We start from the raw sequence: 25,970 nt of genomic DNA, 5'->3' as shown, positions 1-25,970 counted from the left end.
TTATGTCCATATCCCTCCCCTCACCATCCATTATCTTCAGGTCAATTTTCTCCATTACCTTTAATTACTCAACATCAACTTCCCATTAATAGCCGCACCCCCCCCCCCCCCCCTCTCTCTCTCTCTCTCTCTCTCTCTCTCTCCATCTCATATTCTTGCTGACTAAGGACCAAAAACCCCAAAACAAATAAAAATTGATTAATTAGCTTATTCCTTATTTTTTGTATTTTCTTACTAAAAAACATAATTTTTATATTTAAATTATCTAAAACAGCAAAAAAAAAAAAAACTCAAGCAAGGAAGAAGGAAGAAGAAAGAGAAAGCAAGACCAGTCTCTCTCTCTCTCTCTCGTAGTCTCATGGAAGAAGGGAAGGAAAGATTCTCTCCCATAGCTTCTTACCGCCCCCCCCCCTCCTCTCCCATTTCTGGGTAAAAATTAAATTATAATAATAATAGCAAAATCTTTCCAGATTTTTATTTTTATTTTTAATATAGTATATAGAAAACAGAAGAGATTTAGAGAGAGAGGCAGCTTATGAATCGCTCCCACCCACGTTCTCGGATCCCCAATGCCGGATCGGAGGACCTCCCAAAACCCGACCTCGTGATCCCTCCGCTCCGCCGCCGCTTCCTCCCGATCCGATCGCCGCTCCCCTCGATGGCCACCCGCCGCTGCTGCTAAGGCCGCCGGAGCCGGCGCCGCGATCCCCTCCTCCGCCGCGGCCTCCGCCTCCGCCGCCGCAACCGGGCGGCGTCGGCGAAGACGATGCAGCTTCGGATCTCGCCGAGCATGAGAAGCATCACGATATCGAGCAGCAATGGGTTCCTGGACTCCATGAAGGTCAGGGTCGCCGCGCGCCTCATCCCCTACCGGACGGTCTTCCACACCATTCTCGCCCTCGCCTTTCTCCTCCCATTCGTCTTCATCCTCACCGCCGTTGTCACCCTCGAGGGCGTCAACAAGTGCTCCTCCCTCGGTAAGCCAACATCCCCACCTTTTCTTTTTCCTGCCCAAACTTTCGATTCCTTTCCACCTCCACATTGGTTCTCATATCAAAAGGAGATGTTTTGATGGCTGTGTGGCTGTCAATGGATGTGTTCTTTTTTGATCCGATGGGCTTCGGATTCGAATGGTGGTTTTCCAAATCCTATGTCGGTGATCTCACATTCCCTCGTGAAAAGCCTGGATTTTTAAGCTCAACATTGGATCTGGCATCGGTTGGACAGGTGTTTAATGCTTTGCAAACGTGCATCTCATGGGTTGATCCAATTTGGGTATTGATTTGGATTGGTTGATCAAATTTGGGTATCGTTTTGGTTGGTCTGTTTTGCAGTCCTCCCTTTTTGAGCTCCCCATTCCTTTCTTAATTTTTTGAGCTGCACATCGGCAGGTGTATTGCTTGGTGTTTGTTAATATTGCGAGTCATCATAAATTGGTTCATTGCAGGTTGATCTGCTATGGCTACGGATTGAAATTGGTGAAACTTATTCTTTTTTGGATTATTTTTTTTTTGGGTCCTACCTCAGTGCTCACCGAGCTCCCATTTTCTTGTTAAGCCGTTGAGATTGTAGTTTGAAGGATGGCGTTCGGATCTGTCGAGTTGTTTTCATGGTGGATTCTTTATTCATTTATACTGGTTTCTGTCTTTTTTATATTTCATGGATTGGGTTATAATGCTTGGATTGGTAGCAGATATGCTGATTTGAGCTGGGATGGTCTTTTGGCTTCTGGTTTTTTGATTGGTTGTTTCAGTTTGGATCACCAAGTTTTAGTGCAAGAAGTCAAATTTTTTTTTGGCATCTTGCTGATCTAAAAAATCCCAATATCCTGGATTTTGATCTTTTTTTGATACCATTCTTGACTTCAGTTGGACAATCTTCGACTTCTGGATTTAGGATGATTAGGCTATAGCTAAACTGAATTTTTGGTTACAACTTAAGTTTTGGTTCATTTGTAGATAATCTTTCATTTATTTTGTACCTTCTTGTGATGTCCCACACCTTCCCACCCCCTCCCCCACATACGCACACCAAAAAAAAAAAGAAGAAGAGAAAAGCACTTTAGTTATTGTTGTTATGCAGCTCGTCATTTTTGGGCTTTTCCTTGAACAAGGTGCACCTTGAATAGACTTCCCTCTGGTAGATTATAAATTGTATCATGATTGCTCTGTTTTCTTTTTTCGAAATAGGTCTTTAGAAAGTTATTTATTGATAGAAAGGCCTCTGTCAAAGAAATCATATTTTTCCTTCTTTCTTCACTTTGGTTATCAAATTTTAGGCAGATTATATCATATTTTATTTATGAAAGGGTTAAGGACTTCCTGGGCACAAGGGTTCCATGGTATTCAATATGATGATGATGGCTTGTGGTTGCAATGAAAAATGTTTGATATGATAGTGAGCTTTACTACCTATTAAATTGAAAATTGGATTATGAGGTTCTAGGTAAATTATACAGAGAACATAGATTCCAACCAAAATGGATGATATAAGGCTTCTGGTGGTTTTCCTGAGTGGCTGATAGGTTATACCGCATTGAAGATAGGAAAATTTAAAGTGCATGATTGAACAATAACAGCTGCAGAAATATTGCTATCGGCAGCAGAATATCTGCAGTTCAAGCTGGAAAACTCCGTGCCTTATGATATTTGGGGGAAAGGGTGGTCAGCTGGAAGCAGAATGAAAAGAGTGTTTGAGAAAGGAAACCCAGATAGCAATACTGTTTTAGGAAAATAGAATAGTGCTTCTGTTGGATAAAGGAAGATGAATTCTTGTCTAGAGAATCATCTTATTTTCTTTTGTACTTTTGGTTGTTCTTTTTACCTTCTTGTCTTGATTATTTGGAATGCAAAACTGGACCTTCTGTTACTTCTCCTAGTATCACAACTTTTAGTGAATTTCCACATCATCTAAATGAAAAGGATTATTGATGAATCTGGATTTAAATTTGTTGCTTAGTTGTCCAGGTTTTACGATATGCATTTCATTTTTCTTTTGTCCTTCTATAATATTAAGATTGTAATGTGCATCTTCTGTTAAATCAAGTTACATGCAAACTGTGACAGTTTAATTAAGATTTTATGATTTTTTGTCTTTAACTATTGTATTATATTTATGTTTTCGTTTTAAAAATGATTTTACGATTCATGACCTTCTGGATCTGCGTCCTTTGTTGTGGCAACACAAAAGCAAGACATACTGAAAAAAGCAGCTCAGCATAACTGTTCTATGTGGCATATTCTTGTTAAGTTCAATGAAGCTAAAGTTGTATACTCTATTAACCTATCACAAATACATCAATATAATGATTGCACAAACCAGGGTAGTCCAACAAAGGGAAAATGACTACATGCATGAATTTGGCAATGAAAGGGGCTGTACTTTTAACTAAAACTTTACTATGGCAATGAAATAGATTTTACTTTAAACAGCCATCCAACAACTGTAGTTTAGAATACATCAACCTGGACCAAATAACTACACAGACAAGGAAAAAGAAAAGACAAAAGGAGAAAGAAATCCAAGGATTCAAAAAAGTATGTTGCATGCGTATCTTAACTTTCATCTTTTTCTTTGTTCCAGATTGTCTGGGAAGGCGACTAGGGCCAAGGATCCTTGGCAAGAGGAGTGATGATTCTGCGGTAAATATGTACATTTACCATATATGCTTGGTTCATTATATCACAATCACTAGATGGTTTGATTTTTGAACGAAAAAAAAAGTTGCTCTATTGTCTTGACTGATCTAATTGAATTGAAACAGAGGCTTGTAAGAGATCTGTATAAGATACTTAATCAAGTGAATTCTGAGGAAATTCCAGTTGGACTGAAGGTGCCTGAATCATTCAATGAGTTTCTTATTGAAATGAAGAATAACCAATATGATGCCAGGACATTTGCTATAACATTGAAGGCCATGGTATGCGATGGACTGTGTAGATTATCCATTTAGTTGTTGCAACTTCTTGAGACCACTGCACTTGAGACATTCAGATATGCCAGTTGTTTGCTTTAATTGTTTAAAAAACATCAAAATATATCTGTTGTCATTATTGGAGGATTAGCATGTTTTTGTGAATGAAATAGCTGGAAATTGTGTTTGAGACTATTTGTTAATGGTTTTTCTATAACTGGGATGCTTGATTTTTTTTTTTTTTTGATATGTGGCCATGAAGTTGCATATTGTTCTAGTTTTCAGAGGATACTCATTCATCTTCTTTTTATCATTTATTTATTTATTTATTTATTTATATTTATTTATTTTGTGTGGGTGTTTTCTTCATGTTGTTGTTTTTTTGGGGGAGGCAACATATGTCATGGTTGTCCGCTGTTGTAGTTCTCTCTATGCTTTCACACAAGCTACTCCCTCGAGCTTTTCTTGTGCCAGTAAATTAAAGTGTTAAAGCTGCACATTACGACATGTAACTGTTGCCTTGATATCAGCCTCAATGTTTTAAAAGGCCACCATGGTATGTGAGCAGTCAAGGGACTGTACAGCATGTCCAGTATGAGGATGCAAGTGAATATGCCATTGTTGTTTTATAAATATTTATTAATTAAAAATACATAAAGCACAATAATAACATCAATATTTAGTAATACCAACAGCTGATAGTCAGTTGCTACTTACTAGTTAGTATTTGACGACAATAATCATCACATTGTTACAAAGTAACAATGCCTGCATCCAACGTGGCTGTAGTCCATATCAAGCTGCCAACTTATTGAACCCACCACTACTCGCATAGATTTGCATAAGTAGGCCACATATGTGGCTGCATAATGCTAATTGGGCCACCTATTTGGCTTTTATGCATCCTGGCCTCATATAAAATATATAGAAAATGGAGTGCAATTATAGGACCGCATCAACATATATGACCTCACATACCACTTTTAAAGCATTGATCTGCCTTTGACCTACTTATTTGTACTCTTTTCTTTTTTTGCCACCTGAAGAAACCTTTGTTCTTGAACAGAAGAGAAAATATCATACAATGTCGCTGTTTATACTTGTAAAATAATCTTTAGCCTGGCTTTAGCTGCCATGTCATTTCAAGTCATCTATGAGATGTAATGCTGTTGTATCTGAAGTCAAATTATCACAGTAAAGTGTAAAGATATCTGAAGAGTTAAAATAATGAGCCAACTTCTTGTAGCAGGCTGAGTTGCCTGTTAGATGGTTCCAAGATCTGGGGAATTTTTTACACATACCTCTGAAATTATGGTGCTAAATGGCATGCCTTGAGTTAATATTTTGCATAGTTTGGGTGTGTGGTCAGACAGAAGTTGAGTAGCACTATTGTGCATAGTATGATATTATGGTTAAGATCTCATGTGGCATGTCTGGGTGTTGTACATGTTATGGCTAGGTATAACTTGAGTGCATAGCTGAATGGTTAAATGTGGAAATATACTATTAGGCATGGTAGCAGTGCACAGTCATGGGTGTAATTTTTTGGCTTCATTGTGCTATATGGGCTTCTTATCCATTCTAAAAGTTTGGTCATGGGCCAAGATGGCTTGACATGTTTATAGTAGCCTGCTAGGGTTTTGCCGCCAACAAAATAAGATTTCTTTTACATTAACTTGTCTATATAAGTAATATTGATGAAATGTTTATACACTAAACCAATTTGATCCTTTTGAATGTTAAGCAGTTGTCGGTTGAAAAGATGGAGAATTTGACCTTTATTGACTTGGAGAAAGCCTTTGATAGCATCTAACAAGAGTCATTTTGTTAGGTGATAAGGGAGGAATGTTTGCTAAAAACCAGTTTTGAACTCTAAAATGATAAGTATAACGAAATAATGGCTATCATAATAGGTTGTCATCGCCAGATTATTTATCTGTACTTGTGGTATGCCTTCACTTATAGCCTTTGATGTTTTTATTTCTTTCTGTATTGATGAAATAAATATTTGGTAACCACAAAAGGACAAATGATATATGTTATCTGTGGGTAATGCAGAGTTGATTGATGAGTCTATGGGTGAGTGCTACATTGGAAATATATAGGGAGATTTTTTTTTTTTTTAAGAAGAAAGCCTAAACACCAGGAGAATTAAAGTAAGAAACATTGCACAGAGAATGCAGTGTTAGTCAAACTTCAATTGAAAATGGGGTCCTGGTTATAGATATGGCCAATGGATATCACATATTAAACATTTTCGTTACATTGTGTATTACTGTACCAACAAATGGAAAGAGTAATGCTGTCATTTTCAAATTGAATTTTCAAAGGGAGAAATAAAGTGGGGAGGTGCCAATACAGAGTTATGTAAGCATGTCTTCATTAACTAGAAGTTTATATTTTATTGTGAAGCGTGTCTCTGATAATGCTATATTGGGCATAATCTCAAGAATGCTGTAAAGGTGTGAGTTTTGAAGTAGAACTGTGGTCAGAGAATGGATGGATTTGTAAATGGGCACATTGAGTCTAAAAATGATTACAAGGAAGGAAGAACTGATAAAAAAAAAAAAAATCATTAGTTGTTATACAAGCTTTTAAATGCTGCATGATGATTATTTCAGCTAGCCTTGCACTGATGGTGGCCTTAATCATCAGGCTCTAACACTGTATCTGTTATAGGGCACAGGTGAATATGCCAATCAATAATAGTATGGGCATCTCATGACATCTAGCCTTGCCCAAACTATCTCGGTCTGGCTTTACAAGTCCTCATTAGCTAGACTTTCATTCCTATTAAGGACTATCTCTGATGTTATTCTAAGTCTTCCAAATCCTTTGTCACAAGTACCATCCAAGTTACTTTAGGTCTGTCCCTCTTCCTAAATTCTATGTGAAATATTTAGAACCTTCTTAACAGAAGCCTTTTTGGATTTTTCTTTACATCCTCATACTGTCTTAATTTAGGTCTGCATCACTTTCTTTTCAATTGAGGTAACTTCTATAGCTCTGCTATGCTTATTTCTTCCTCTAACCTTTCTTATCTCCATCACATCACATTTAGCTTGTTTTCATGGCCCTTTTTATTTCTCAGCATTTGGGCCATACAACATTGTATGTCTCACTCTAGTGAAAAAAAAGGTACATCTCACTAGCATTTATGGAAATTTCTATAAGTCATGAAAGTATGCATTGATCAAACAACACTGAAGAAGCACCCTTCTACTTATTCACTCATCTAGTTCTATTTCATTATATATGCTTTCCTTTTTCTCTTCATAGACTTCATTCATTTGTATAATAAATTGTAGAACATGGCACCTATCAATTTGCAGCATCTCTTCTTCATCAAGCTTGGCTGGGGTCCCATCTTCCTTTCTGTTATCATCAAGATATGGATAAAAGCTATTTGAGTCCATGATAACAACACCTTGTCCGGAGATTCTTGTAGTTCATTAATGTTTAGGATTCTTATTATATGACTCCAAACCACATAACAGAATGAAATTAACAGCATTTAGGAAAACTGTAATAGAAATAAATACAATACTAAGTAGTTTGGGTTTAATAAGATCCACTTTGTTAGTAGATATCACATTCATCATTGTGTATATAGTGTATCAATTTGTACAGCACGAAGCCTCAAGTTATGATGGGTTTGTGTCATGCTAATTAGGTCTTTTCATGATTATTGTACTATGGTATAATACATTTTGAGCCAAAATTATACATGTATGCAAGCATCAAAGCAGACTAGATACATTTGATGCTAAATTCTTCCTAATTGTCAGAGTTCCTGATACTGTTGCTCCTAGAAAGCAGCTAGATTGTGGCTTGCACCAATGCCTTTTGTCAGAGGAATCCTTCATGTATGTTTGACTCCTTTTTTAATTATCATCCTTTAGTGCGCTTGCTAAATTTACCATCAAAATCGTTGTGTTGCTCAACATTATGTAGATCAGTGTTGACCATGCAAATTCATTCACGTAATTGTTGATGTGTGATATCTTATATCAAATTGTACACCTAACTGTTGTGACATGCCATTCTTATCCTAGGAAAATTCTGTAAGGTCCTCTACAAAAGTTTAGCAGTATCCATTTAATTTTCATTTGTAAGTTGGACCTCATTTGTATGAAATAACTTGGTAAAGGATTGGAAAGCACATCATAGTCATCAGCAAGCAATATATCGTATTTTGCCAGTATTATGAGATTTAGAAACAATGTTCCATGCCATATGCGTATTGGCTTGCAATAGCACAAGAGGATATCAAAGTTTGTGAGAAGGTACTCTGTAAATATATACATGAAAACCCTTGGTTTTTACTATCTAAACAATCTTTATCTTTTATTGTCAAGATTGACATATTTTGACATTTAATCCACATATTCTACTGATTTACACTACAATGCTTCTTGTACATGCATGTTCTTTTATATTTACATCGCTAGTATAAACATGTCATGCTATATCAAGAACTCTGAATCACAAATTACCAACAAGGAAAGAAGATCTTGCAAAAATAACATTTTTAGATAGTTTCAGAATTGCAGATCTCAAATGAGAACCTAATGCATCTTTACATGCATCTGAATTTTGCATTAAAGTTTAACAACTGGTTTGCTGAAAAACTGAACACCTTTTTGTCAATATATATAATATATGGCTTTCCTCGTGTGGTTAATATCATACTGATTAGATCAAAACTTGTTACTGTTGATATGATGGGATATGTAATGATACTATAAACTATGTTTGCACGTATTATGATATACTCTTAGTGATGGTTATATGAAGGAAAATAAATTTAGCAGCTCTTTTCTGTAGCATTTGAATCTACAAAGATCTTTTTTCTTTTTTAAGAAAATTGTTAGATATTATGGGGATTACTCTTTTTCTGTTTATGGGGATTACCCTTTTCTGTTATCATTGTTATCAGATAGAATGTTGTTCAACTTAACTACATTCTCTCATTACACGTGGCATTTTGTTTGCTAAGCGTAAATGCTTTTTAATCTCCATTCCATCGATGTACATTTGTTTTACGAATTTTCTTCTTTTTTGGTTCATTCAGTAATTCTTAAAAAACTTTTTAACTCATTGATGCAGATGGAAAATATGGACAGAGTTGTCAAAAGATCAAGGTTGGCAGAGCAGCTGAACAAACATTTTGCTGCAAGTGCAATTCCAAAAGGCATCCATTGTCTCTCTTTACGTCTGACTGATGAGTATTCTTCCAATGCTCATGCACGAAAGCAGTTGCCACCTCCAGAATTGCTACCGTTCCTCTCTGATAACTCCTACCGACATTTTATATTAGCAAGTGATAACATCCTTGCAGTTTCTGTTGTGGTCACCTCAACTGTGAGATCTTCTTTGAAACCTGAGGAGATGGTCTTTCATGTTATCACTGACAAAAAGACTTATCCAGGGATGCATTCATGGTTTGCACTGAATCCTCTTTCTCCAGCCATTGTTGAGGTAAAAGGTGTTCACCAGTTTGACTGGTTGATAAGAGAAAATGTGCCTATCCTCGATGCTATAGAGAACCACCGTGGTGTCCGAAACCATTATCACGGAGATCATGTTGCAGGGACCAATGTCACAGACAATCCAAGAGTTTTTGCTTCAAAACTGCAGGCCAGGAGCCCAAAATACATTTCTCTACTCAACCATCTCCGTATTTACCTGCCTGAGGTAAATATATTTGATCAGTGTAGATAATTTTTAGTTGTGTAGACTAATCTATCTTGATCCAGGATTTAGTGATAAGAAATTTACCAAATTGTTTTTTGCATGGGAATGAGAAGTTGGTTTGTGAAAAAAAGAAGGTAGTGGAAGAACTCAATGAAATCTTAATGTTTGCTCAAGCTGTTTTGAAAGGTTGAAAATTGGATTGTCAAGAACTTGAAATGAGAAGAAAGAGGAAAGCACATTCAGATATCAAAGGTTGTTCAAGAATGCATACACAGAGGGGGTTTTGAATGCAGGGTTGGGTTTTAATAGGGATAAATATGATTCAAGAAAAAAAAGGGGGGTTGTTTCAAGACGTGAAAAATGGAGGGAAGGAGGGAGGGAGACTTGACTTGCAACATACTTGAGTGTTTCATGAGATGGAAAACAGAGGTAGGGACAGTGGAGCATGGGAGAGGGACTTGACCTTAAAGATACTTAAATCAAGAGGAAGGGAGACATCTAGATTCTCCCTTCTTTTGGCCATACATACAGGTTTGCCTCTGAAAGAGTGTTAAAAATGGTTAAGAAAAAGGAATATGGTCTCACCTGTCTTTGAATCAAAGCTAATTATTAGCATAACTGAACCATTTATGAAGCAAACAGCAGGATTTTTTTTAAAAAAGAGAAAATTCTGACTTTACATGCACGACTTCTGATAGCATAAAGTTGTTTTGTTTTTCCCCCATCATGTTCAGTTGTGACAAATCAATAGTGCTAGTGGACTTGGTTGACAAATCCTAATTCTTTAACAGTATCAGAATTGTGAAATGAGATTGCATGCAAAGATCCTGTTTGTCCTAGAATAAAAGTTATTTATCTTCTTTCATACTCGAGTTGTGTTGTTGGCCATCAATAGTGACGCTGCCCTTTGTAATGTATCCAAACAGCTCTTTCCAATCCTCAACAAGGTGGTCTTTCTTGATGATGATGTTGTTATTCAGCGTGACTTGTCACCTTTGTGGGAAATCGATCTTGTGGGGAAGGTCAATGGGGCTGTAGAAACTTGTAGAGGTGACGACAAGTGGGTGATGTCAAAGCACTTCAGGACATATTTCAACTTCTCTCATCCCCTTATAGCCAAGAATTTGGATCCTGATGAATGCGCATGGGCATACGGGATGAACATCTTTGACTTAAGCGCATGGAGGAAGACAAACATTAGAGAAACATATCATTACTGGCTGAAGGAGGTAACATATGAATTCACTTTCCATCTAGTATGTGCTTTCAATATGCACTAGTAAATACTTTTATATGGAAAATTTTGCATAAAAAATTATCCTTCTTTTTAGTGATGGTATCTTGGTTTTAGAAATGACTAGTGTTCAATCTTCTGCATGCATTTGTATCCTAGTTTTGACAGATCTTCATTTCCAGAACATAGTGAACATCTCATAGATACTAAGTGGTGTCAAGAGGTTCAAATTATATGCATAGATAGATACATATGTCCATGTGCGCACACGAGAGAGAGAGAGAGAGAGAGAGAGAGAGAGAGAGAGAGAGAGAGAGAGAGAGATGTATTTTATATTTTATTTTGTGTATGGCCCCAAATACTTTTCTGTAAGTAGGCAACTAGATTATGGATTGTGTTGCAGTTTAATTCTCTGGCTTATGCTTTTTGCATCAAATGAGTGCAGTTTACTGTTTCTTCATCTGGATTCTTTTCAAGCTTTGGGGAGCCCTAAAGGGTGCCTTTTGTTGTCGCATAAACAAAAACCAATAAAAGTCACATTATCAGCTCTTCTCTAAACCAAAGTTGCCTTGGCTAGGTGTCTGGCACCATTTAGGGCCTGTTTGGATAATCTTGTGCAATCCAGCAGGTTTTACAGGATCACAAGCTGGGCGAGGCCAATTCATAGGAATACCTTCAGAGCGGGCTGGCCCGAACACCATAGGGAGGAAAAAAAGGCCTCAGCAGGTCTTTTTTTTCTCCTTATGGTAATGGGCTGGGAGAGGTCTGGCTGACGTGGGCTGGGCTAGGCCTTATATTTTGTAACACTAGAAATCCTGTTTCCAATCCTGAGGATCCAGCGGTATTATCCAAACAGGCCCATATGTAGATCACTATCAGGTTTGATAACTCGTAGTAAAAGTTATTAAGGGGCTTTTTGGTTGTTTGTAGGTGATAGTTAAATAAAATGTGATAGTGTGGTATGAAGTTAATCAGATAATCAAAAATATAGCTTTTATACAACTACCAAATAAGCATTTTGATAGAACTCATTTGTTTCTGCTTTTGCCTGGACCTGTTCTATTAGAACCTGATAAACAAAGAGCCCCGAATGCTACAAACAAAATCTTGATTAAAAAAATTGACCCCCATAAAATGGGATAAGGCCTGTTTTTTCTTTTAGGTTAAAGTAAAGTAGGTAATCAGGTAATACTACTTCATTATGTATGGGATGCCTATAATGATTTGCATAACTGAAAACAAGGTGCGTATCTGACACAACTGAGGGGCTAGATACAAATGAAGTAGGCAGGTGGGCTAAGGGTCATGTATATTGTATTTGGTTTTATGAACATGTGCAAGGTAGGAATGACCATGGACAAGTAGAAAATACTGGGCATGGAAAATGCAAAACTTGAGTTGATTTGGTGTCAGTAGATTATTAACATAGGCTAAGGGGTTGGTATGCCTTTAGATTATTGTACCCATAAAACATATATGCAATAGTGCACAGAACTTTGAGGAGGACTGACCGCAATTCATGCAAAATTAGAAGCATGAGAATTTTCTATTTAGGAAACATGATGGATGCATTTAAGCTAACTTAATATTTACCTCTAAACAATAAACCTTATCTCGTAGTTAAGTATTGAATATCCTTCCTTCTTTGCCAGTGGCTCTCCCATCATGGACTATGATCACTATAAATGCGAGTAAAATCCTTTCTCATGGCTTTCATCTGATATTTTTAGTTCTTGAGCTCTTTCTTGCTTCATTTGGCCAGATCTTGCTTAAGGGAAGGTTTTGGTTGTAAGTTCCATTAACCTTGCAGATCTTATCAAGAATGAAATCACGAGCTGAGGGAGCTCGTTAACTTCCTCACCATATACCCACATAAACATAAGTGCACACACAATCCCATGAGTACAACGTGCGTGTGCTGGTGTCTCCTTACAAACATATATAATTTATTTTTTTGGTTGCAGAATCTGAAGGCTAATTTGACGCTCTGGAAGTTTGGAACTTTACCACCGGCACTTATAGCATTCAGGGGCCACGTGCATCCCATTGACCCATCATGGCACATGCTAGGTCTGGGATACCAGGAGAAAACCAACCTTGACAGTGTGAAGAAGGCTGCTGTGATCCACTACAATGGGCAGTGTAAGCCATGGCTAGAAATCGGGTTTAAACACCTTCAACCTTTCTGGACAAAACATGTAAACTACACCAATGATTTCATAAGGAATTGTCATATCTTTGAGCCTCAATGATAGATCAGAAGATAGGACAAGTTTAAAGAAATGAGGGAGAGAGCTGTAGTGAGTTTTGGTAATCGGGACATGGCATACATCATAAAAATTCAAATATTGGTCACACAACCTATGCAGATATCAAGATATTGCTGGTGGTTGCTGGTGATTGCTGGTGGCAGGAGAGATTCTTTCATTTGTAACATATTGATGCAAACTCTTTGCTGTACTTCACCAAAGCCTTTTTGAGGGGGTACAGTATCCCTTTTCTGGTGCATAAGGGCAGCTAAGCATTGAAGTGCTCACAGAGTTGCAGAGGGTGGAGCAGCAGAACTGCACTGATCAATCTTACAGGAGGAACAAAAGGCCTGAATTTCAAGGCACCCAGATTAATCTTTTGCCCTTTTTTCTTTCCCATATATTTTTTCCTCCCAATTTTTGTTTCATTCTGTTAATTGTATTCATCCGGTAATTTGGACATTTGTTCTAGTACGGATACCATTGAACTTGCGGGAACTTATAGGATGTTTATTACCATTCATGAGATATTATTGGAAATGTGCAGATAATTCTTTCTATTAGCTTGTGTTATACCAAGTTGCTTTCTTTACGCTGGATAACTCGACACCGAGTACGCTGGATACTTCCAAATTTATATTAGCTTTCTTTCTATGTGCAGTAAATTTTTCCAAATTCCAGGCTTGTGTACGCTGGATAATGCATTGTGTTTCTGTTTGCAACTGAATGATAACTCTTGACGCCGAGTGTCTACTGGAAGGATTGTAAATTTGTAATTGAAATACCTTTAATGAAGTCTTGGCTTGATGACAGGAATTGTCAAGATACTTCCTTGTTGAGATGGGATGAGTGATAACTAAAGGAATTAAGGGACCGTTCGGTGTTTTTTTTTTTTTTTTTTGTATTTTTGTTTGCTTACAAATGCGTGAACTACCACCATGAAGATTGAGATATCAGTCGCATAGAACCAAAGAAATTAAGGGCTTGTTTGGTATTTTTGTTGTTTTTGGATTTTGTTTTCTTACAAATATATGAAATATCAACATGGAGATCGAGATATCATTTGCAGGAATTTCTGTCATTTCTTGCTTTTATTTCACTTCAACAAAAGCAACAAGTTTTTGATGCCCAAAGCTCCAACAATTTTGTGAACAATTTTAAAAGCAGAAAGGTTTCATCATGCATTTTTGTTCGCTCTAGTTCAATATTGTTCTTGGATTTTTAAAATAAAAATAGAAAAAAAAAAAAAGCAACACCAAATAAACCCTAACTATCCTCTAAAATTAAAATCCAGAGAAGACAATTAGAACACAATGGGATCTTCAGATAATATCCTGCTGGGGAGACCTTTTTTTGAGGGACACAGTTTGTAGGGCTGATTGGAGGAGGAAAAAAAACTTTACTGCAAACTTTTCAGTTCTGAATTTCCAGTGAGCCATTACCCTGCACCCTCAAATGAATGAACTCATCTAGTGCACAAAAAAATAATTGATGCATGTAAATTGATGATGGATGCACCCATGAAACATGTCAATGCATAGACAAAAATGTTGTTTTATAGTGATCACGAGGCAGGAGTCAATGGTCAACTAAAGTCCAATACATTTTGTTTCCAGGAAAAAAAAGGCCTTGATTTGCAAAAGCATAAATAAAGTGAACTTATCTTGCAAAATTCATGTTCTTTGTATTCTTTTCTTTTTAGCCTAGAGGAATATGTGAAGTTAATAGACGGTAGGTGGGACATACTGTGGATGAAGGGATCTATATGGTTCAGTCGAAAAGATTGTCTTGATTCTCAGATTTTTTTTGGTTCTATAAGTTGATGGTCATGTGATTTGCTTTTAGATGTGAATGGTTCCTTGATGATTGATTCTTACATTTAGATTTTTTTTATCATTATACATAAGCTTGATGTAATCATGATAAGATTAAACCAAATTAAGCCATTGTAAGCCATGGTAGTCTCTCCATTTTCTACTGATCAATTTAGCTCCTAGTTAGCAACTGATAGAATTATAAAACAACGAAGGAGTTGATAAAACATAACGAGTGAACATAAATTTTCATATTAAATAATACTATTCATTTTTAAAAAAAATTATGTTATAAAAGTTTTTTTTTTGGATAACAGGAAGTGAGATAACTCACTACAAACAAATAAAAGAAATGCCTTCTATATCTGCTCTAATGTAGTTTGCCAAAATAGGAGGACAATCTTCGATTCAAATTCTTTTCACTTGTTGAGTGCTTGCCATGTCTGCTAGATAATCTGCCTACTTGATTAGCTTCCTTAAAGATATGATTGCAGGAAAAATTAAATAAAGTAGGAAATAGATTCTTCATTCTTCTTAATGGTAGATGCTGCGAAGCCCAAAAAAGTTTGTATTTTTTTGGTGTTTTTCTTTTTCTTACAAAAATATTATTTGGCTACCAAAGAAGTGATCTTTTCATTAAACAATTGTATGTGGACTTGTGCTAGTAATCATGATGAACTCTGGTCTTTGTAAATGTTATGTATTAATGCAAGAAAATATTGAAAGAAGCAACAATTTTGTATTATTATCAATTAGTAGCAAACTAGAATTAATATTTAATTGTAGAATGTTCATGACTATATTGTGCATCATGATTATTACTGAATTGCATAAGTCATTTAAAAATCCAGTGAAGAAAAATTAATAAAAAATATAATAGAAATATTTGAAAAATATAATAATAATGGTGACTTGAATTACAAAATAAGAGTTGTGCAAAATGGTAGACCTCCAATATAAATAGTAAAACTCAATGAAATATAGTGTTGCATTTGCAAAAGAATATACATATGTAACATCATTTCTCTTTTTTTTTTTGACAAATTTTAAAATAATTAAATGTTAGAGTCTTTTTTTTTGGTACATATAAAAATTAGTCTTTTAAAGCACTAAATAGAAATATCAACCTTCTGAGGGAACAGTAGTCTTAGTTCAATTCCTTGGACAAGGTCAAATGTCAAAGCCCACCACAATAATTTTCAAATTTGTTTGAAAACAAAGTTTCATGCCTGGGAGTTAGCAAAAGATCCCTTTGATTGGAAGGGAATTCCAAAGTAGACAAAACTTATATAAAAATTAATAAAAAACGATATTAAAATTAAAATCGAATAGAGGGCAAGGAGGAGGGAAGGTGATAGAAATAAGGAAACATCCAAATGGTTTTAATTATTTTTCCGTGGTCTTAGGAGGCGACGGATTGGCATCAGAGCCGGAGAGGAGAATGATAAGGTGATGGGCGGCGGATTCATTTGACCACGGACTTCGGTGATTTCGATCCTTCCCCTGTCTCTCTCTTTCTGCGCGGCGGATTCTATTCAATCTGCTGCGGCCCTCGGTTTCTGCATCCGGTTCGGAGAACTCAGATCAGTACCTGCCTTCTAGTTCGGTGCCTATTTTATTTCTGGTTTTTTGGGATTTTGGGAACGCCAAGTTCGAGATTTGGGTTGTTTTGGCGGAGTTTGAAGGGATTTCGAGCGTTGTTTGGTGTTTTGGAGGAGACCTGGATCGAGATTTGGGTGATTCTGGAATAAAGTTGAGATTTGGAGGGTTCTTCCGCATCGGGATTTGGCTGGCGAGAAATTAATCGTAATTTTATAGATTTTTTCCTTCTCTTGAAAACCCTATCATCTCCAAGCAGATGTTTTTTTTTAACTAATTCGAAAATGAAGTCTTCCAGATTCTTTCTTGCGAAAATAAATGTTTTTTTTTTAAAAAAAATTATAGAGAGGTTTATTGTGGAACTTTTGGTTGTTTGGCTCCAGAGACCTTCTGTGATCCTTGGAGATGTCTGGAGTGCAAGAGCCGCTTGAGATCAAGTTTAGATTATTCGACGGGTCTGACATCGGTCCCAAGAAGTATGCGCCTGCTACCAGTGTTGCCACCCTCAAAGAAAATATCATTGCTCAGTGGCCAAAAGGTTGGCTTTTGATCATATGATATGTTCCTTTATATTTTGAGTGTTGTTGGATCCATTTTTATTGGTCTGCTCCATTTCAGAAAATATGATGGTGGTTTGGATTCTCTCATACTGTTGCTGGATACTGTTATGGCATTGTTCCTGATATTTATGTGAAGATTGTTAAATTTTACTTCATTTTTTTAATAGCAAGTATACTTCCCTGCTGTAAATCTGATAGCCCATGTTTCCATAATAGAACAGGGGTAGTATCTTTCTGTGATTTTGGTTTTGTGTTTTGCAATTTCTGTGCTTAGATTTATCTGATGTGCTTGAGTGCAGAGGGTAGAAATTCTATTGTCATCTTATAGATTGTGTCTTCTATTTAATTGTGGGTCATCATTATTGGTGAAGTCATACTGAGAGATTCTGAGCTAATGAGGTGAGGATCCTACCTCTTGTTATAAGCAGATCTCCTGCACTCATCGAAATCTAACCAGCATACGAATATGAACATGTGGTGAATAGGAGATAGAATAAAGTTTAATAAAGATAAAACTCGGAAGATGTGGGTGAGGTTTCATAGAGGAAAAATAAGAAACTGAAGGTACTTGAATAAAATGATCAAATTGTAGTGGCTTTTAATTTTTTTTTAATATGTAACTTGGCCACATGTAAATGAGGAGGAGTCGGTATGTGGAGACCATATCAATGGTACTGATAAACTTGCCACAGTTTCCAATTGCTAAGTCATCCTTAATATCTGGCATTTTAACCTTTAAAAAACCTAAATATGGGGTAGGTTTTGAACAATCTGAAGAATTACATATATAAATATTATGACTATGTACCAATATCAATAATCAAATTGTATTTATTTGATAAGTGTGTCTTCATGTCACATTTTCTTACAAAAAAAGGTTGTCAGATTTAGATATCCAAATTGTCAGTATTTGGTGGTCCTTGGAATGGTTGATAGTTGAGTTGACATCACTTGTATCATTTCAAGATCTTGTGAAATGTCCATGCTTCGGTCTAGTGTAAGCAAGAGACCCATTTTCTATCTGCCAAATAAAACCTCAAGTGGCCTATTAACATGGCTTGTATCTATTGTTTTCATTGCATATTATTTTGATATGTTGTATGCATGCATTTACAACTGATATGCACTAAAGTATTCTGATCGGCACTCTGTATATCTTGTCGGCAACCATATGGCATAGTACATGTTATCTAAGATGGTATGTTGAATGACTTATTGGCTCTTATATTATTAAGGTCGCACCAGGTATGGTAGCATCAAATGGCTCTTGTCTATATTAAGATCTTATGAGAGCCCTAAATGAATAGAGATACCTGCATATCAGCTTGAAGGTTTACTAAATTGTATTGAAGTCCTGTTATATGAATATAAGGTTTATGTGAAAGACCTACCATCAAAGCAGAGATTGCGAAGAAGAAATTGTCTCTGGAAATAACTGTTGTGATTGCTTAAACTTTTATCAAGGAGGTTGAACCTATACTTGTATTTCCTTGTCTAATGTTCAAAGTTTTCTTTATGGCTTTACCAAAAGTACACATTCAATTTCTCTTGCTACCTCAGATGAGATCATAGAGGATTAGAATACAATGTGGATGATAGAAATGTACCTCCTACTTTGGTTCATTTAGGTGCTCTTTATGTTGGGAAGTTTACTGGGGAAGAGAATTTCTATAATGCAAGCAATGCAAGCTATCATTTGCTACATCTGCTAAATGAGTAATCATCTATTTTTTTTTCTTTTCCCCTTGCTTCTCATTTCTCTTTGTTTATTCTTGGATCAGTGGATGATTGTCAGTCGTTCACTTCAGTTAACATGTTGACCGAATCACCACAATGGAGGGTGCAAAATCAGAAAGTGTTACTACAAGACATCAGTTAGTTGATATTCTCTATTCAGTTGAGATGGGATGACCTACTCCCGTGCCAAGTTTGTGATGATAAGATGGAATGTCATGAAGAAGCAACCTAATGTATGCAAAAATTCGGGCACCAAGATGTATTGGAGGGTGCTTAGCTAACAGTTGGGAAAGATCTGGAATGCAGAAACAAATAATTTTTGAAAGTTAATAGCTTTCAGTTGTTTTTATTTGTTAAACTACCTGAATTCATGCATACCACGTCAGTAAATTAGCATCCATAATCATTCATTCTTTTATTAGAAAGAGTGAGATTAGTTTTTCTTTTTATGTTAGTAAATGATAACTAATTTTACACCTCAATTTTTCCACGAAGCTATAGGAAGATTTAACATGAAACTGCTTGGTCTGAAAAGTACTCAAATGATGAACAATGTTGTTTGCATAGCTGAATAATAACAGAGAATCTGGAATTGCACAAGTATTTTATGTGGCAAGTGAGATGAAAAAAGTTTCTCAGCTTGGGAGAAATTGGAAAAAGCATGTTCTGCACTATTTGTAGCAAGGTATGCATCAACAAACTAGAGAGATTCAGAAGATAGTTAATTCACAACAAAATGAATTTTATGTATAAAACCTATCCCGAACATAATACATTTTTACTTAATTGTGATACAAGTAGGGAACTTTTTGATCAAAGATTTAAGGGAACTTTCTGAGGATCATGCGGCATTAGCTCTCAGGTCTGATATCTGTCTCCTATGTGATCACTAAATTGGGAAATTTATATTGTTGAATGCTGAAAATGGTGCAATGCATCCCACAGAAATTTGTTGATGTCAGAAATAATTGGTACTTGACTTGCTGACACTTGTTACACACTTGTACTGGGATAGGAAATATTGTAATATAAGCTATTTTGCCCCTTTATCAACACATTATTTTATTCTATTTGAGAAAAAGATGGAGAGAGCATCTATTATCAACTATTTGATGGATATATGCTTGATATTTAAACTATCATATGATGTGTAAGGTTATTACAAAATTGCAGTTTCAAGTCTGCAGAAAGAGCCGCAATGTGACATCTGTATTAGAATGTCATGTCATATTTTAGTGAGTGTCTTTGTTTTTTATAATATGCGGCATGCTTGTTATCAGTCTTTCAGTTGGTTTTTTCTTCTGTGCATTGTCCTTTTTATGCTACTTTTCGGTGCTGCTGATTCAGAACTCTTCAACAAAATGGTGTCTAATGACAGGGAAGGAGAATGGTCCAAGGACTGTGAACGATCTGAAGCTGATTAATGCAGGGAAAATATTAGAGAACAATGGAACTTTAGCCGACTGCAGGAGCCCAATGTATGATTTATCTGGGGTTACAACTATGCATGTTGTTGTTCGCCCCCCTTCTTCCGAAAGAGGGACTGGTATGTATTATCAATACTTGATAAATTTATAGATTCCATTATCTTGCCTCTCTTGCTCTAAATCCGGATTTGTTTTTCTTCGTACCTTATGTGCAGAGAAGAAGGCATTGAGCAAGCAAAAGCAGAACAGATGTGGTTGCGTTATCTTGTAATGTGCTCTTTCGAGAAAAGTAGCAGGAAGATCAGCTGGTTGCCTCACTCAATTATCTTGTCTTGTTTGTATGGTGCATGAGATTGCCAACTAATGGAGGTTTCTCCGCATTGAATGTGGTGTTGGATCTGGCACAACAATGACTACAAAGTGGCTCAAGTCTCGTATAAGCATAAGCATCGATAGAACATTCAGAATTTTTCAAAATTTTGATCCACTGCAGATCTTCATGCGAGTCTTGGCTTTCTTGATAAATTTGCTGTTATAATGTACATTTCATAGCAATCAATTTCTTACATCCCCAGACTGTGTACATTCCTTCCACTTCTTTTCTTTTCACTTCAGGTTTAGGCAGCATATCTATGATTAATAGCAATTGGAGTTCTGGAGCAAAAATAAAGATTGGTTGTGTCATGAATTCACTGGTCTATATCATGCCTCAGCAAAGCTGCTACAGAGATTCCCCCCCACCCCCCCTTACCCCCTACAGAATCCTGAAACCAAGATGGTGTTTAATAAAAAAAACCTTGAAACATCTTGTGATTCATGAACACCAAAATATGATGTAAAATATATGGCTATCTTTATTTTAGGATTTAAGAAAAGAACTAAAGGAAAACTACTAATTGCATCTTGTCAGCTTCTTTAGTTGGTTTTGATCACTTGTCGTTTATTATGAGTCCTCCCCCCAGAAATTAATGCCTCCTCTCTCTTCCTTTCTCCTCTCCCTCTCTCTCTCTCTTCCCCTCCCTCCTTATGCAGGATTTTGGTATAATTCTCGAGATTTTACTAACAAAATAATCTTAAATAACGATAAAAATTATATCTAGCGTCGAATGAAGTATACTTGAAAACTTCTAGGAAAATTCAACATGTCCCTTAATATTCTAGATGGGCATCAAAACAGACCCAATCCAATCCCAGCTTTCAACAGAATGGATTGAAATGAGGTTTTAAACTTAACTAACAATAGTTTAGGTTGGTTCTGTTGGACATGTGGTTGCAAGCAAGTTTGGGCTAGGTCAGATCGACCCAAACCCAATCTGATCGAGTTTAGTTGGGCAGTCAGGTCCCAATTTTGGACCCATGCCTGACCCATGGATCTTAATTACCTCAAGCATGATCCGGGTCAAAATTGCATACTTCGGGCAGGGATCTGCACCCTTAGCTGGACCCGACCCGATCCCGACCCGAGAAACCTGAGTTTGCATTGAATTCAAGGGCATGCTCATTTGAAATCTAAACCAGAAGGTTAACAAACCACTGCAACGAATTGGTCAAATTATTGCCTGAGAAAAATGCTTAAAGTGGCTTCCTTTTTTCAACCATGTGCTTAAAATTTGAACTCTTAACAATTCTTATCTTTTCCTCAATTAACAAATTTTAAAAAAGATTGCACATCCTTAACAAGCCCGGATCCTGGAGTATTTCTCGGTCCCACGACTTCTCTCTCTCTCTCTCTCTCTCTCTCTCTCTCTCTCTCTCTCTTCTACCATCTGTGTTCCAAGTCAAGTTTGGCTATTCTCCATGCATAGAGCCATGGCTTTTGTATCCTTTTTCCTCTCCTTTTTGCTCTTCTCCAGCTTCTCTCTGAGTCTAGGGGACAAGGTGACGGTGGCCGTGAAGGCAGTGACCACCATTGCCAAAACGGACGACAACTTTATCTGTGCAACCATCGACTGGTGGCCCAAGGAGAAGTGCAACTACGACATCTGCCCTTGGTACAGTGCCTCCATCATCAACTTGGTACGTTCGTCCTTACTCATGTCGGCCTGTCAGCCTGTCAGCCATGTTCATGTTGAGGGATACAAACATGATACGTAAACTTGAAAGTTGATTCTCCCATTATTTGTTTTGTTTGTTTGCTTGTTTGTTTGTTTCATATATTTGGAGGGGCTAATCCTTACCTTCTATCCTATGTTTGTCCCATCTCTCGAGGGCTGACTCTAATCGGAATCGAACTGTTGTCCAAGTGGCCAGAGGTGATACCATCCGAGCAAATGCCTCGTCGACAATATTTTTTTTCTATAGTTATTTATTTCTCTAATCATCTTCTTGTTTGCATCAAAGCCTATTTTCTTCTTTTCATTTTACGCTCGCAGTTACCTTTTATGAAAAGCGAGGAGGAGGATATGTATTAAATAAATTCCATTCTAAATCTTTGGTAAAAAATTAACATAAATATTTTGTGATTCCAATGGCATTACAACTATATTGTGTAAATAAACTTTATGCATATTAGAATGTATATCGTAGGCGATCATCTATCTTTGATTCAGATTCTCATGGATATATTCATTCATGTCAGTGAATTCATCTATATATGGTTGTATTCATATGGTGTGGTAGTTGCACGCATGAGAGAATAACCATGAGTCTATGCTTGCATATCATATACTGTTACTGAGCTGGATTTTGGCTGTGTATCTTGCAGGATTTGAATAATACCATTGTATTCAATGCCATCAAAGGTAAGTGGTTTTATAGATGGTGCTTTTCAGGCATTATATAAGAGCAATCTTTTTTTTTTCCTCTTTTGCATGTCGTTGAGGTTTAGTGATCCCTCCCCATCCCCCCTCTCCTGCCCCCTAAGCTAGCATTTGGTGAATTGATGGAAATCATGGTGTGAAACTGCAGCTTTCAAGTCTCTGAGGATTAGGCTTGGAGGGTCACTGCAAGATCAAGTGGTGTATAAAATAGGGGAAGAACCTGCCACCTGTGAAGACTTCAAGCTTGACAAAAATGGGCTGTTTGGATTCTCTAAAGGCTGCTTGAGCATGTATAGATGGGATGAGCTCAACACATTCTTCAATAAAACTGGGTATTGATCTTTTTAAGTACATTTGAAATTTAATGACAAATCTTTGCAGTTTAGAAAAATCTCCAGCAGTACAATATTTACAAGCCTCTTGCGATGTCTATGAACAATTCATTAATATGTTTTCATGAATTTTTCATAGATAATCATTACAAAATTTTGTTGAGATCTTATTGTTGATCATTCAATGGTTGCAGAACTATATTAACATTTGGACTGAATGCACTAGCTGGGAGGAAAAAATCTCCAGAGGGTAACCTCTACATGGGTGAGTGGGACGCTACTAATGCTCGTCAGTTCATCCAGTACACTGTCTTGAAGAATTACAAGGTCGAATCTTGGGAATTAGGTATTTAATTAAACAATGTAAATTATTGATCAAAAGTTTCAGTTTTCTTCTTTCTGCAGTTTTCTCGCATATTGACATTGTGCTTCCATTCTCGACAGGAAATGAGCTCTCTGGTGAAGGAGTATCTGCAAGTGTGGATCCTAAACAGTATGGCAAGGATTTGATTGCCCTGAAAAAGCTTCTCGGTGATATATATAAGAATTCCAGTACTGAACCGAAGATATTGGCACCTGGTGGTTTTTTTGATGCACAGTGGTTCGCTGACATGCTTCAGACATCAGGACCTGGTGTTGTCAATGGTGTTACTCATCATATCTACAACCTTGGTGCAGGTGAGTTTGCTTAAATGTCTTTGTTTAAACTTGTATTTCTGTTGATGAATGCATTCAAGTGCAAAGCAGCCACTACTAAATTTTATAAGACAATTAGTAAAGGAAAAGTAAGCTTTTCTGCGATTTTCTGTACTCAGGTGTTGATAAAGAGCTAATCTATAGGATTCAAGATCCTTATTATTTGGATCAGATAGTACAGACATATAATGATATTGAGACCATCATCAAGGATTTTGGTCCATGGAGTGCTGCTTGGATTGGAGAATCAGGTGGTGCTTACAACAGCGGAGGCAAAGATGTGTCGAATACTTTCGCTGATAGTTTCTGGTGAGGCACTTCAATCTTCATCTCCTGTTGTCTGATGCACTGCCTTGTGATGAGCTCATGTGAATGACTTGTTGTGATTTAACTGTTCACCATCTCTTCTTTTATATAAAAATTTATTGTTGCAGTTCATATTTCTATAGTATTTTCCATACTCTTCAAAGAGTTCTTAAGTTGTCCAAATCAATCCATTTTATATTAGAATAATAATTATGTTGCTGGATCTCACTTTTTCTTTAGTGCTTTCATGGAGAGCTCTCTGTTCTTTATACTAATTCATATTTTAATAGGTAAATCTTCATTATAATTCAGTTATGTCCTTCATTTTACTTTCATTGTGAATTTAAACCTGCCACGGCTTTTTGTTAAATCTATGTAGAAAAATTTCTGATGAGAAACTAACAGATTGAGTTTTTGCTGGCTGGATCAGGTTCTTAGATCAGCTTGGTATGGTAACCACATTTAACCACAAGGTCTTCTGCCGGCAAGCCTTGATTGGAGGAAACTATGCTCTTCTTAACGCCACAACATTCATCCCCAACCCAGACTACTATAGGTTAGATTCGATAAGTTCAGAGCCTAATCATTAATATAAATTCTATTCAAATGTCCAGATTATGATGAGTTTTATCTCCCCTTCACCTCTTGCTTAATTTCTTCTATCAGTGCTTTGTTGTGGCATCAATTAATGGGACCTGGTGTTCTTCATGCCACTCACAATGGATCGCCATACCTTCGTGCCTATGCTCATTGCTCCAAACAAAAGGTAAGACTCACAATTCAATTCATTCCAAATGCTTCTGTATTTTATGTTACTCTTACCACTTACATGTCTTCAATTTTCTTCGACAGCGTGGAGTTACTCTATTGCTTATTAACCTATCAAACTCAACATCCTTCGATGTTTCGGTTGTCAGTGACCTGAACTTGTATCCACCTAACATGGCTCGATCTTTAGCATCTGTACAAGAAAAGGGACAGAGGGAAGAGTACCATCTGACTCCTCAAGGTGGCAATATCCAAAGTAGAGTTATGCTTCTTAACAGACGACCTTTGGATCTTACACGCAGCAGAGACATTCCTGAAATGCATCCATTTATTGCTGATGCTGCTGCCCCTCTACACATTGCTCCTCACTCGATTGTCTTCGTCGGCCTCGAGGACTTCAAAGCTCCAGCTTGTGCCAATAATTGATTAGCCTCCTATTGAAAAGTTCAGAGTTGAATGAGTTGAAGAAATTTGGGCTTAAAATATCTTTGTTTGATTTTTGCAAGCAATAACAGAAACTTTTACATGTTTGGCTGTCTTTAGCGTTCACTGGTTGTGCAATGTTCAATTAAATAAGAGGATTTCAGGTTTGATTTTTCCAATCTCTCTCTCTCTGCGCGCGTGCGCGCCTGCCTGCATGACTCCAGCACCCTTAGAATTTGATCAAGTGATTCTTTTGTTCTATTTATTTATTACATCTCCCATCTCTTACCAATATCAAAGCCAGAGGAATTCTTTTCTCATTCATCTTTCTAAGAAATAAAACCAGCCACATATTGAGATTTGTGAGCACTTGAAGCTCATTAGCAATAAGAAAATAAATACATATATCTATTGCAAGAATTCACTTCACCAAAGGTTCATGGGAAGTGGGGGAAA

At 36.7% G+C, this 25,970-nt stretch overlaps 3 protein-coding genes across 4 annotated transcripts; all 3 read left to right on the top strand.

The window, feature by feature from the left end:
• Positions 1-447: 447 nt before the first annotated feature.
• On the top strand, positions 448-13,656 carry LOC103709258 (probable galacturonosyltransferase 14). The gene is made up of 6 exons (XM_008794522.3): positions 448-977; positions 3,583-3,641; positions 3,764-3,919; positions 9,023-9,610; positions 10,537-10,839; positions 12,809-13,656. The coding sequence occupies exons 1-6, from the start codon at positions 767-769 to the stop codon at positions 13,094-13,096; spliced, it is 1,605 nt and encodes a 534-aa protein (XP_008792744.1). The 5' UTR covers positions 448-766; the 3' UTR covers positions 13,097-13,656.
• Positions 13,657-16,247: 2,591 nt separating this feature from the next.
• On the top strand, positions 16,248-20,807 carry LOC103709259 (membrane-anchored ubiquitin-fold protein 1). 2 transcript variants are annotated; one of them, XM_008794524.3, is made up of 4 exons: positions 16,250-16,713; positions 16,890-17,044; positions 20,182-20,349; positions 20,446-20,807. In XM_008794524.3, the coding sequence occupies exons 2-4, from the start codon at positions 16,912-16,914 to the stop codon at positions 20,499-20,501; spliced, it is 357 nt and encodes a 118-aa protein (XP_008792746.2). In that variant the 5' UTR covers positions 16,250-16,713; positions 16,890-16,911; the 3' UTR covers positions 20,502-20,807. The 2 variants fall into 2 exon arrangements, with proteins under 2 accessions (XP_026661293.2, XP_008792746.2); XM_026805492.2 differs by having other exon boundaries at positions 16,248-17,044.
• Positions 20,808-20,911: 104 nt separating this feature from the next.
• On the top strand, positions 20,912-25,617 carry LOC103709282 (heparanase-like protein 2). Its single transcript, XM_026805491.2, has 9 exons — positions 20,912-22,246; positions 22,935-22,971; positions 23,138-23,321; positions 23,516-23,667; positions 23,766-23,999; positions 24,137-24,326; positions 24,754-24,879; positions 24,990-25,089; positions 25,176-25,617. Exons 1-9 carry the CDS (start codon positions 22,028-22,030, stop codon positions 25,515-25,517), a joined length of 1,584 nt encoding a protein of 527 aa, XP_026661292.1. The 5' UTR covers positions 20,912-22,027; the 3' UTR covers positions 25,518-25,617.
• Positions 25,618-25,970: the final 353 nt, after the last annotated feature.

This window comes from Phoenix dactylifera, chromosome 6 (genome assembly GCF_009389715.1).
Source record: "Phoenix dactylifera cultivar Barhee BC4 chromosome 6, palm_55x_up_171113_PBpolish2nd_filt_p, whole genome shotgun sequence".
Lineage (NCBI taxonomy): Eukaryota > Viridiplantae > Streptophyta > Magnoliopsida > Arecales > Arecaceae > Phoenix > Phoenix dactylifera.
The sequence above is the reverse complement of the archived record's forward strand: the minus strand, read 5'-3'. Positions and strand labels throughout refer to the sequence as shown.